The sequence below is a fragment of the Sylvia atricapilla genome, chromosome Z, assembly GCF_009819655.1.
Source record: "Sylvia atricapilla isolate bSylAtr1 chromosome Z, bSylAtr1.pri, whole genome shotgun sequence".
NCBI classification, from domain to species: Eukaryota; Metazoa; Chordata; class Aves; order Passeriformes; family Sylviidae; genus Sylvia; species Sylvia atricapilla.
Genome location: NC_089174.1, coordinates 60,930,955 through 60,943,832, shown reverse-complemented (window position 1 = coordinate 60,943,832; position 12,878 = coordinate 60,930,955). Strand labels below are relative to the sequence as shown.

Below are 12,878 nucleotides of genomic sequence, written 5' to 3'. Positions count from 1 at the left end.
GCGAAGGAGTGAACACTGTTTTCAGAACAAACTGCATGCATCTTCTTTCCCTGCTTCACTCTTAGAACCAATCTGAAAGGTACAGAACACAACATACAGCACACACAGAACAGATGACTGGGGATACAGAGGCATCACAGTCACCCCAGGACACATGCAAATGATATCTCCTATTTTGCTTTTCTGTGTATTGTTATTCTGACATTTAGATACAGCTGCAGTAACCTGTTTTAGAGTAACCATTCTTGATGTTTGTGTTTCCAGATGTTGAAGGTTTTTTACAGGTATGACATGGGGTTTTGAGTTTAAATGACTGTCATGCTGACATGAGACTAGCATATAAAATTTTAGCTTAGGAGCAGTAATCTTCAATCTTAATCAGAATTCAACAGTTGTCTGCAGAAAGCAAGAAGTTTTTCCCATGGAGTTTTCTTCCCACGTTTCTTTTTTCCTCGTTAAACTCTGTTTTTTCCCTTTCCCCTTCTCCCAGTTGAGGTCCTTTTTCACGAAACATAACACTGTATGTGTGGTGAGGCTCAATGATTTGTGCAATGTTAATGGATATACAGGCCAACTGGTGCTTTTCCCTTTCTTAGGTAGCCATGTGCTGCAGGGTCTCTATCTGAGTCTTTTGTTTTGTGGTTTTTTATTATATCTTTGCACTGGATAAGGGATTCCTGAAGTTACTTCTCCACCTTTTTCTTAGCTATTGTAGATTTCTTTAAAGGAAGTGATTTGCACAACTTTGTGAATAAGCAATATCTGTGGGACTTCGGATGTTGTATTGTGTGGTGAGGTATACAATCAGTCGTATGATGCATCTGTTTTGGTGCAACTTGTCCTATATTGTCTGTTCTAGAAATGAAATAACTGCCCTCCAGGAGGAGCTAAGGGATGGGGTTTATGGCAGAGGATAGGCAAAAGGATAGAAAAATGGGTTTACAACTTAGTTCAACTGCTGCTTTGTGATTTTCAGTGAACTGTTTCACATCCTGCCCAACTCCCCACTTGTCTGCAGGGCAGAACAGCCTTTTCCCATTCTTCAAATACTGCTGATTGCCACCTCTACTTAGGCAGCAGAATTGGAACAGTCAGTCTTATTATTTGTCTGTCTGGTACCTCTATGTATTATGCCTGGAGCTTTTCTGAGGACTTAAAACTGTGACAAGTCTTGAAGTTTTTTGAGTTCTTAACCTACACAGTAAAGGTTTTATTTTTTACTGGTATGTTAGTTTTGTGAGAAGGAGAAAGAAACATTGTGTAATTTTAATTTGAAGCAGATCAGCTTGTTGAAACTTCTGCCAGTGGTACTCACATGCTTGTGTACATGCATGTTAGTAAAGGCTTTGCTCCAAAAGTTGAATTTGCATAGTTAATGAATACTACTGAAGGGCCAAAGCAAGGTAGGTAGCCTGGCTGGAAAAACCCATGAACTTTCTAAGTTAAAAGAAGTTAAGCATTGGCTTACAGGTTTTGTTTTTTGAATGAAGATATTCAAATACTGATACTAAAAATAACACCAAATACCTCTCTGTAAGAAAGGAAATATGTTGTCCAGCAGGAATTGAAAATAAGAACTGCAACATACACTCATAGCTCCTCAGGTGCCACTAACAGAATGTTCACAGATCTGTAGGTGAGGTATGTGCTGCTATTTTGTCAGTGGCTTGCACTCTCTTCAAAGCAGAGAAAATGAAATTCAGGAATTGTAAATTTTGGCTGAAGGGTGAAGGCATGGTAAAGAGGGTGCTTTTTATCTGCCTCCTCAAATGCTGTCTATGTCATAACTGTTTCCTTATCTGTGTTGATTTTCTCTTTGGTCGTGCTGTCCTGATCCTGTCTATCCACAGCTGTTTGTCTTGGGTGACTCCCTGTGCTGTTGCACTGCTAAATGATTTTTATCACTTTTGACAAAGTGATACTGAAGTTTCAGAAGAGGGAAGAAGAGGGCAGTCCCTGTAGTCTTGGGAATTAGGAAGAGCAATGGCAAAGATAATTGTGTTCAGACATGGATCTGATGAGCACCTGGTTTAAAAGGGAATACACTGATGATGTGTTGCTCACTTCAGATTCTTTTAAGTGCTTCAATAGAAGCCACTGATAAGCTTCTGTTTCTTAGAAGCAGGTAAAAAGAAGTTGTTTGTAGATGAATTATCTTTCTGCCAAATCAACGGCCTGCTCTTGCACTGATGATTGAAAAAATGCAGTGGTTCTTGCATTAATTTGTTTAGCTATAGGAAATTTTTAGTAATGACAGAAGAGTTTTATTTTTTCAGTAACAGATAAATGTTCAGAGAAATGTTTCACTGTTCAGAGAAACAAGTAAGCTGTTTTACATGATGGCATTCAAAATCAGGCTGAGAAAGAAAGCTAGAATAGGAAATTCTATCTGCCAATAATTTGTTCTAGGAAATATTTTAGTAATCATGTACCGTGGTAGTCTAACTAGATGAAACTGTCTGTGCTGCATTCCCATCTCTTCCCATAAAATACCTTCTGTGAAGAAGACTTGTCTCCATTAGTCACTTCATAATTTAGTGATTTTTAAATTACTGACTAACTTCCAATAGAGAGTCTTTTTTGTTAAATTCTGTGTTCCATAGGTTGATGTCCTTAAGGCAACAGCCCTACCCCTTCTGAAGAAGTTTGGAATTGATGGTGAAAGTCTGGAAATCAAGGTAAGACAGTTTGTTCCTTTCTTTTCAAACATGTGTTGAAATTACATTCCTGCAGTACTTCACAGGGCGATGTGTTTGCTGTGGATTTCTGTCTCTACAGATAATTAGTTGTGGCTATGATTCACACAGGGATCGAGAGGATAGAGAGGGTAAGGAGAAAGTAGTGAATTCTCTTAATCTCCACAGAAAACTGAGAAACTTTTTTGCTTTTTGTTGCTTTTCAGTGCATTTATTTTCTTTTTATTTCTACTTGTTCATTCTGCCCCATGCTTGGGGCTAGGGAGTGAAAATGGCATCTTTAACCTTTTTCACCTGTAGGAGAGATGGATCTGGGTTTGGGTAGTTGAGGTTTGCTTCCAGTTTGGAAAATAGAGGAAAGAAGATTTTCTTGAAGACTACAGTCTTCAGAGATCCAGTAAATCTGGATATAAAATAAAATTCAGGTTTCTTTTAGGTTGGAGAAATGTGTGAAGGGTCTGGCTGCACTGCTGGGGCCTGCTGGTGCCTTGCTCTGCAAAGCCTCACCCCTCACCCTGCACTCAGCCCGGTGCCCATGTCATTGTCCTCGTACTGTTAACCTCTGCTCCTGTGACCCTGCAGCAGGGGTGGCCTTCAGCTCACCACAGCCCTGCCCTGTCTGGCTGTGGGCTGCCAACCCAGACACACTCACTGGCCCTTCTCCCAGCTCCATCCTTGGCTTGGAATGGTGGGACTGGGTCAGGTAGACAGACCCGTTCGTGGGAGTGAACCTGTTCGTCATTCTAGTCCCTCACATAGAGAATATTCTGAGTTGGAAGGGACCTGTGAGGATCATCAAGTCCAACTCTTCAGTGAATGGTCTTTGTGGGGGTTAAAGCCACAACCTTGGCATTATCAGCACCATGCTCTAGTCAGCTGAGCTCAAATCAAATAGCTCTAGTTTCCTCAGCAGCAGGGTGCATATCTGCTACTAGAGACAAGTCTTAAGCCAAGGCTGTTTTGTTTGGTTTTGCTCTGTTTCCTGTTGAGAAGCCATGCCTTTCTTTTACTTTAGAGGAACAAAGAATTCAATGCCTGCTTTTTCTTTTCAATACCTAAATTTTGATGCAAAATCCATTTCTGCCTTTAGGATGTCGGTTTCTTGCCTGTTTTCACATAATGCCCCTACTTAAAGCATTTTATTCTACGTGAAATAAAAGTGTAATTTTGGGGTATGTAGGTGCATTCTTTGTACTATTTACTAACCAGCTTTTTTCCAATGTTATTTGTACTAGATCAGCCGAAGAGGAATGCCTCCCAAAGGAGGTGGAGAGATACTGTTTGCTTGCCCAGTGAGAAAGGTCTTGCAGCCTGTTCAGTTTACAGACCCTGGGAAGATCAAGCGCATCAGAGGAACTGCGTATCCTTTTTGTTTGTCAGTCTCTTTCTCTGCTTGTAAAAGAGTTTGCTTATTTAAAAAAAAAAAGTTCCCTAACCTGGAAGTCACAGAAGTGCATCCACATTTCTGAGCAGGTATCTAGCTAACACAACATTACCCAGAGGAGTCATACAACTAGATTTCAGGGCTGTATCTCCACTCCTATGTTCAAAACATTGCTGTTCAAAAGCATTTGTAAGCAAGCGAATAAATTCAAAACTGAACAGCACTATTTAAAATCTTTTCAGTAGCAAGAAAAAATACCTTCCATCACATAATCTAGGAGCACTAAAATAAATCTTACTTTGTGTGTAAATTCAATGGTAACCAATGTAGTTTAGTTGTGCATTAAATAGATGCATCTTGGCAGTTACTAGTTTAGCAGAAGTTAGGTGGGAGCTTAAATCTTAGTTCAGTTTACATCTTGCACTGCACACTGAGCTTTTTGGTAGGTTTTGAAAGTATTTTGGCTCTTCACTTTCGGTAGTACCATTGCATGTGGAAGTGAAGGAGGTTTTATTCCACACAAAGATAAGGGAAAAAAATACTGTTGTAAACTCCTTACTTTTTCAAACAACTGCAAATTTGGTCAGTGTTTTGGATTGTTTATTTCTTTTTTGATTTTATTTTTCTCTTGAGGCCTTTGTATGGTATATGTCATGAGTCTGTTGTCATTGTAGGAAGAAGGTAGAAATCCCTTACATGAAACTGTCTTAAGCAATGGCCAACATGTAGTTTGTGTTTGAGAGTCCCAAACATGATTTGGCACTGATTACCCAAAAGGAAAGCAGGAATGAGGTCACGTTTTTTGCCAGAGGTGTAGATTTGCAGCCTATTGCTTCTTTTACTTTATGGCATACTGTCACAACTGCGTGTGAGAACTGGATGTTTAAAGTATCTTGTCCAATTGCAGCATTTAGGTAAGTGCAGTAGAGTCAAGCAAGGGCATTTTTACTGAATGCATGTGCTGCAGAACAGAAACGAGGCATCACATTGTGGTTTTGATGATAGCTGCTGTGGTATATTGGTGGAGAAGAGAATTTTCTTATGCCTCCATTCTGCTCTGTACTAAATAGTTCTATATGTTGCTATGTGGAGGAGGAAGCAATGATCATGACTTTACTACTGTTGTTCTAAATTGACATTAATATGCAGCACCATTCTTTACCACTTTGGCTGGTTTTCGCTGATGTATCGGATTGAATTCTGAACTTCTACCTTGCTGTAGGCTTTCCTGGGCCATTTCTTGGGGATAAAGTTTTGCCTTTAAGCCTGCTGACAGGCAGTCTTATTTTAGTTTAGCTGTTAAGTCGTCCTTCAAGGCAACAGAAAACAAAACATCTGTAAGGATAAGTCCTTATGTCTTTTTTGTGTGTACTTTTGTTCCTCCAAGATTCATGTGAGTAAATCTTCTTCTTCACAGCTGTGGAGATCATATTACAGCAACCTTTTATATCATCCAAAATAACTGAGTGCATCAACTGTGCAGAACAACCAGTTTTCTGATTATTTTTTAATCATTTTGCCTGAAGATACTAATGTTTTTGGTTTGCCTACTCGACAAGAGATACTATAGAAATTTGTAGAAAAAAAAATTCTTCCCTGCCAGCTGGGAGTTTTGAGAGTGTATTTCTCTTCATTGCTGTATGAATGTCTGGGCAGATGGGTGGTTAAATGTGTCAAGCATTGAGTCTGTATTATAGTTGGGCTGGAATTTAAAGCATAATGTGCTTTGTACATTTGAAGGTCTGTTGGGAGTTTCTCTGAAGCAGCACTTGAGTACAAGAGCAGAAAGGCAGTTCATCTCTTATGTAATGTGAGGAGGTGGGTTGGGATGGGTCCTGGAACCTTCAAATGCTGAGTGACTAGAGAACCAGAGAATTTGATAGCCACAGAACACTGCAAAATACTTGGAGATAGCAAAGATATTTTTCCTGGAGTCTTTAATTTTTTTTGTTGGAATATTTGTCTTTAATTTCTTATTTATCTTCCCGATTTCTCCTTGACAGAAACAGAAAGGCAGGATATTTTTGCTGCTAATTCACAGAAATTTCACTCAGGATCATGTTTTAATAAAACATGAAGAACATAGCGCACAGGACTTCCCCCATCATAAGAAAGTACAAGATGACAGAATAGCAATTTAAATTTGATGAAGGGCATTTTCAAGATAGATGTTTACCTAGTCGTAATTTGTTCTTCAGCACATGTTCTGTGTACTTCACTTCAAGGCATATAAATGAAAACACTGTAGAAAGCACTTATGTGCATATGGTTCTCTAGGTACAGGAACATGGGCAAAAGCCCACGAATGGATGTGTAAAGCACATGTTTTCTGAAATAATGCACGGGGTGGGGCCTCTTCACTTTTGTCAGTCTCTGCTTTCAATTTTTCTTGTGACTGTGATGGATTTCTTAGCTCAGAAATGTAGATTCTCTGTCCGAGTGTCACCACAGATGGCAAACAGAATGGTGGAATCTGCAAGGGGCATCCTGAATAAATTCCTCCCAGACATCTATATCTACACAGATCATATGAAGGGGGTCAGCTCTGGAAAGTGAGTATCTAGAATTTACAGGAAACAGACATGTAATTCTGCATTTGTTCACCTGCTAGGGTGTCCTGATTGAATTTTACTGAGTTTTAGACCACAATTGTCTATTTTGTTGATTTGAAATAAATATTTCTCACAAAGAAAGAAAGGGTGATTCACTACATACATTTGTTTTACTTACCTAACAGGGATAGAAGTGTGTTTTCTTAATCAAGGACTTAGTGAGTTACTGGCACTAAAGGCAATTTAAGCTCCCTTCATTTTTAAATCTGTTGCTTTGAAGAGAGATTAAGATAAAAGGTGTCATGGTATGTTCAGGAAACCAAGATTCAAAGTTGACTGTACCCCTTCTGATGGAAACCGTAGCGCTAGGGATGGCATGGAGGTGTTTTAAGGAAGTGTTAAAGCAGTATGGGTTGACTTCTGCTGAATGGCTGAAGGAGTGTCCTCTGACTAGTGAGGACTGGGAAATTAACTTACTCAACTTCCACAGATTTTGTTTGCCAGCAGAACACAGAAGTAGTGGATGCGATTCAGAAAATTTTGCTGGTATCTGTCATCTCTGTTGTCCTCTTGTCACTCTTCCTTGAGGCTGAAAGATAAACTCATTTGTTTATCTTTTGTCTGTATGCTCAAATGCAGGCATACATATTTTCTTCACTTTTAAAGTTTTAAAATTTTAAAGTTTTAAAGTTTTAAAATTTTTAAAATATTTCCTTAAAAATTGTTAGATTTGAAAGTTTATAAACCTAGAAATTGTTAAATAATTTTTTAGTATTTTTTGTCTTTTCTAATCCTTCATCATATTTAAACTCAAGTTTGTAACTTTAATGGCTCCAGACTGTTTACAGGATCAGAATTGCAAAAAATTTTCTAGGAGCTGTGTGGTTATGGGGTCCAATTTTGTTTCTCATCTGTTTATGAAATTTAAAAAGTCAAATGAATTGAAACAGTGACATTATTTTTACTTCATGTAGCTCATGCAGAGGGATAAACCATAGCATGGGAAGAGGAGCTGAATCCATTTCAACCTGGCTGGCTGGGTCTCTGATGCTACTGTGTTGGGACATTCATTTTTAGTATGAATCCAGTATGAAAGCAGTATCCTTGATACTAACTAATTCGTCTAATCTTGCAAAATATTGTGGCTTCCAGGGGAAAGAGCTGAAACCTCAAAGAAGGATAGTTTTGGTTTTGAGTGTTGCAGAGGAGAAACACCAGATACCTTTGAAATGCTTATCAAACACAGATTAAATAAATGCGAAAGGTACCCTCTTCTATTAAAAAACCCCACCAAACACTTCTGATGTTTGTATGACTTTTTATTTTCTTTTTCATTTTTCTATTTAAAGAGTTTGGCCCAGGAAAAACCAGCATAGAGGGGTTTATGGCAAGTGGTACTTGCCGTAAGTGGGTTTGACTTTTAAATACTGTTTAACTTTCTTTTTCCAGTGTCAATCTGTTGTATCAAACAGGACGTTTGTCATCCTGTAGGAGGATCTGACTTGGAGTTCTTGGCTCATTACTCCAATTTTGTCCATAAATCAAATGTACTTTTTCCCTTTCTTTCAGATCACCAGGTTTTGGCATGTGCCTTACTGCAGAAACCATCAATGGCACTATTCTCAGTGCTGAGCTAGCCTCAAACCCTCAGGGCCAGGGAGCAGCTGTGCTTCCTGAGGAACTGGGCCAGAACTGTGCTAAGCTGCTGCTTGAGGAGATCTATAGAGTAAGTGTTTTGTTTTGTACATGTATGTGTAAGGGAAGGAGGTGATAAAATATGTAAAGGGATAGGTGGTTTGGTGGCACCCTCAGACAGGCTCAGATCCGAACAGATGATCTAGTGCTGCCAGTGTTTTCATCCAGGTAAAGAGTGGTTTTGCATGGTTCCTTTAACAGTGTAATGACTTACTGGGGCATGTTATTTCCAATGTCTGATATGTGTTACTATGAATCATGAGAGTGGAAGATTCTTCTTCCATTGCTTTCTGTCTGCAACAGAATTCAGTTAGCTTCACATGGGCTTTTACTTTTTTCAGTAATGTGGATGGGTAATATAGTCAGTGCTTCTAAACTAGTGGTTAGAATGAGACATTATGAGTGGAAGAACATAGGAGAGAGGGAGCAGAAGGGGAAAAAAGCCCAGCAAGGCTCCATGTTGACCACTTTGTGATGCTGATGACAAAGTCAAATGTGCTGAGAATTGTTGGTTGTATGAAGAATTGTCTTAATGGGTTGTTGAAGGGAGCTAGGATGGTATTTACTTAGGAATCCTAAGTGCATTGCAGTTTACTTCAGCATAGGTGTTTTTCTTTATTAAAACGATTTTCATTTGTGGCAAGAATTTTAGTGGATGAGCAGCTTTCAGTGTTACAAATGATTTGGCAAATAGCACCCTGATGAGTTTCTGATTTAGTGAAGGACCTTCCAGCTGCTTTGTTTTAAATCTCCACAAATGTTTAAATAACTGCATTTTAGTATTGATAAAACACATTTGGCCTTTAGGAGGCAGTAATCTACAAATTTTGCTCATTATTAGAACAGCAAGTAGTTACTCTGAAATGTAATAACCTATGTGACTTTGCAAAGTGTTAAAACTGTCATTATTTAGATTCCATATTAGGGAATGTAGGTAAATATAAAAAAGCCCGTCAGCCTCATAAATCACACCCATATCTGTGTTAGATTGTTGTTGTATGCCCATGTTGTTTTTCCCTTTCCCTGTTGCAAATCTTTCACCTGTTTGAATTACCAGTTGGCAACTTTTTTCAGTCTTCCATTAATATTTTGTCTTTGTTTATGCAATGTATAAACCATGTTCCTAACGGGACTTTTCTAGTCCAAGTTCCTTGTCTCACAGAAATGCCATCACCAAAATGTTCTTCCTAGGTTGCTGGGTACAATCTAGACACCTTCTATTTGAATGTTCATCATGGGTGGGGAATGTAGTCACAACTAGTGACTGAAACATCTGTTTCTGCAATTATGTAGTTATTTTTATTTCAGGTGTGAACTGTAAAAATCTTTTGGTACATTTGTTTGTGTAAATGTCTTGGAAAACATCTTCAGGTAGTCAGATGTCCAGGGACATCAAAAAGCCAGTTTCCACATATTTTTATCAGCAATAGGTATTTTTTTTCCTTTGGAAACCATTCAGCACTTGACAGATTAAAACTAGTGAGGGAATTTGTTCAGATATTATGTTTTTTGGGGAATCAGATGTCAGAAAACTTATGAAATTAAGAGGGCTGGAAAGGCCTAAAGCAAGTAACTTTCTGCATTAGTGTATGGCAGCCATTTGAATATGATGAAAGGATAGTGAGGCTCTTAAAACAACAGGAAAAAAAAAGTTTGAGGAGGAAACAGGGTCAGACTGGTCTTTGAATCATAAAGTAATAGGCTGTCATATTTCAGTGTCTTTGAAGATCAGATTCTCAGTGAGGGTGTTAGCTATGGCTTGCTATGCTTGCTATTTGCTCAAAACTTCCAACATTGAGAGAAGAATTAGAAACCACAAAGGTGTGAAAAGGTGCTATGGTAGTGCTGGTGCTCCTGGAAGATTACATTATGTATGGGTGACTTCTATCCAAGAGTGACTGAAAAATGCTGAGCATTGTGCAGGCTATGTGTCCTTCACTATAGCAGCTCACTGTGGAAAAGTTCTAGTTTGTTAGCATTTTTAGCTATTGTGCTACGTTTTCACTGAAGCGCTTAGTCATTATTTAGTGAATTCCCCTCTCTCTCCATCAGGGGCAATATGATGGGTTTTGTTATGTAGTTTTCAGAATAATACTTAAATTTATGTATCACCCACATGGTCCTACAGTGCTAGCCTGAATTTTGAAATATAAAGTTTATTTCTCATTTTCTTTCTTTTGTATTTTTTGGGGATTAGTTTGCTTTTTGTTTTGCGATGGGCTTTTATAGGGTGTTTGGTTTTTGGACATTTGTATTTTTTGTTTGGGGTGGAGTTTTTTGTTTGGTTGGTCTTTTTGGTTTTTTTTGTTAGATCAGTTTGATTTAGTGTTGAATCCAGAGAGGCTATAAAAACATGTTGCAAAGTGCACAGTTTGTTTAGCTTTAGTATACTGTTTTTTTATGTTTCTTTACCTAGGTAAGATGTTTAGTGAAACTAAAAATCTGAGAAAGCAAAATAGATTGCTGTGAATAGGCAATCTCTAAGTCTCACATCTTTTTACACCACCTACTTCTTGCATACACGGCTCAAGGGAGAATCTCTTTTCTTGTTTTTAGATCTTCTCCTTATGAGATTATTCTACCATCTGTGTTTTTGCCAGTAGGTACTATGCTGTGGGGGCCAGGGAGGGTTGGCCAGACAAAGGCACCCTGAGAGCACTGGAAAAAATTCTCTGTAAGAGGGTTTTAGGTGTCGGGATCATCCACAAATCTGCTGGAGTTGGAGTTACTGTTGACAGGGCTCCAGGGACATTTTGTAGAGGGCTTGCTATTGTGTAAACTTTATCACCTAGGAAATATAAGGATTTGAGTCTTGCTAAATGTCCTTTTACTAAGCCTTCAAAAAGATATTAAATAGATTGCATGATTCTTGGAATCAGCAGAGCTTTTTTGATGCACATTTGTTGATGGAAAGATGTCAGAGTTAATTGACTAATATTAAGTGGCACAGTGCCTTAATTGCAGTGGCTCTGCAAGAGGGGTCAGTGGAGTGACTGACTAGCATTGTCATTACAAATCCATATGCATCTGTTTCTGAAGCTTAATTGTAGAAGGCCAGTAAGGATTTTAAGTCCTGTCTTTGAAAGCCATTGTTAATGGGAGCTTTATGCAGAGAGTAATTGGCAGAAAGGCCTGGAAGAACTGGAAAAGGATTTAATTTTTATATTCTTTGTAATCATGAAAAATAGGGGAATACATGTACCTATTTAAGGCTGAATTCTTTAATGAAGAAAGGCTGAGTTGCTAGGGGACCTTGAAGGGGCAGGAGGCCTAAAGCTGTTTGTTTTATTGAACTAGAGGTAAAATGAATGAAGGATTTCATTGGTGGCTCAGTTTTCAAGATGTTCTTACTTCAGTGTGGTAAGGCTTTGCTCCATTCTTCTGGGAAAAAAACCAAACCTTGAAAAACAAAATACAAACTCTCTGCAATAATTTGTTACCCTTCGCATAAGAAATTATTGAGTCCTGCAAATATGTACCACACAGGCAAGGGACAAAATTGTGTGTATGCCAAAATATAACTAACGCTCAATTAAAACTGGGCTCAAGCTCAGAAGAAAAAATCTTTTTGAAACACTGCTGTCCAATACACAGGGTTGTGATATTTTTATGTAGGTATCAGCTGTAGTATTTGTATAACATTTCAAAATGCATCGGATTTTAAGTAATCTGTGTCTAGCTGAATCTAGCTCTGTAAACAATAGTGTAAGTGTAAACAATAGTGGAGAAACTGCCATAGACTGAATTAATACAGTCTAGAAGCTGCATTCTTGTTGGAGTCCAGGGCATTCCTCTGGACACCCTGGAAAGTCACAGACCTCAGCAGAGAGGACTGGGACCCGATTAAGAGGGTTTGAAATCTGTACAGGGGGTTGGAGATCTGTACAGGAGGGTCTGGAATCTGTACAGGGGGGTTGTAGACCCTGGCACATAGCCCAGGGAGACACAGCCTTTGACTCCAGTCGGTGGGAAAAAAACTTCCAACATTGAGAGAAAAATTAGAAACCACAAAGGTGTGAAAAACAGTAGTGTAGCTTATCACGGGATGAAAAATTTTGTAGTTTTGGGGTTCTTAGAACGGAGGTCAATGCGGAAACAAGATAGAGGATTTAGAGTCGTGCCCTGGGTTCTTTTTCTTCTCCCTCGGCCTCCATCTTCTGCTGTGATGGTGGCACGAAGTAGTTTAAGGGGATTGGGTCAGAGTAAAGATGACCCTGTTAGTATAGGTGATAGCTTTTGGAACATAACTGTAAATTGTCTGTATAAGAAGGTAGCAACCTCCCATCGAGGGGGGAGTCGTCCTGTGTCCGAGCAGCAGAACACCTCGGCCAGGCACAGAGAACACTGTAAGATAAGAATTAATAAACAACACGAGAAATATTGAAAAGCAAGACCTTGAAGACTCTGTTTCATTCTTGTGTCTGGTCTGGCTCAGGGCCTTCAGAGGGCAAAAGGCTTTCTCAAACCACCACCTGAATCTTGGGTGAGAAAACCAAACCCAAGACATTCTACATTGGTAATGAGTGCCAGCTATTTTAGAACAAACGTACC

The 12,878-nt window shown here is 38.9% G+C and overlaps 1 protein-coding gene across 2 annotated transcripts in view; it reads left to right on the top strand.

The window, feature by feature from the left end:
• The window catches only part of RCL1 (RNA terminal phosphate cyclase like 1), a 197,443-nt gene that overhangs the window by 172,097 nt on the left and 12,468 nt on the right, over window positions 1–12,878 (top strand). For both annotated transcript variants that reach the window (XM_066338452.1, XM_066338451.1), the window contains 4 exons: window positions 2,604–2,678; window positions 3,932–4,056; window positions 6,507–6,632; window positions 8,202–8,358. In XM_066338452.1, the coding sequence (XP_066194549.1) occupies window positions 3,947–4,056; window positions 6,507–6,632; window positions 8,202–8,358 (393 nt within the window). In that variant the 5' untranslated portion in view covers window positions 2,604–2,678; window positions 3,932–3,946. The remainder of the gene's footprint in view (window positions 1–2,603; window positions 2,679–3,931; window positions 4,057–6,506; window positions 6,633–8,201; window positions 8,359–12,878) is intronic.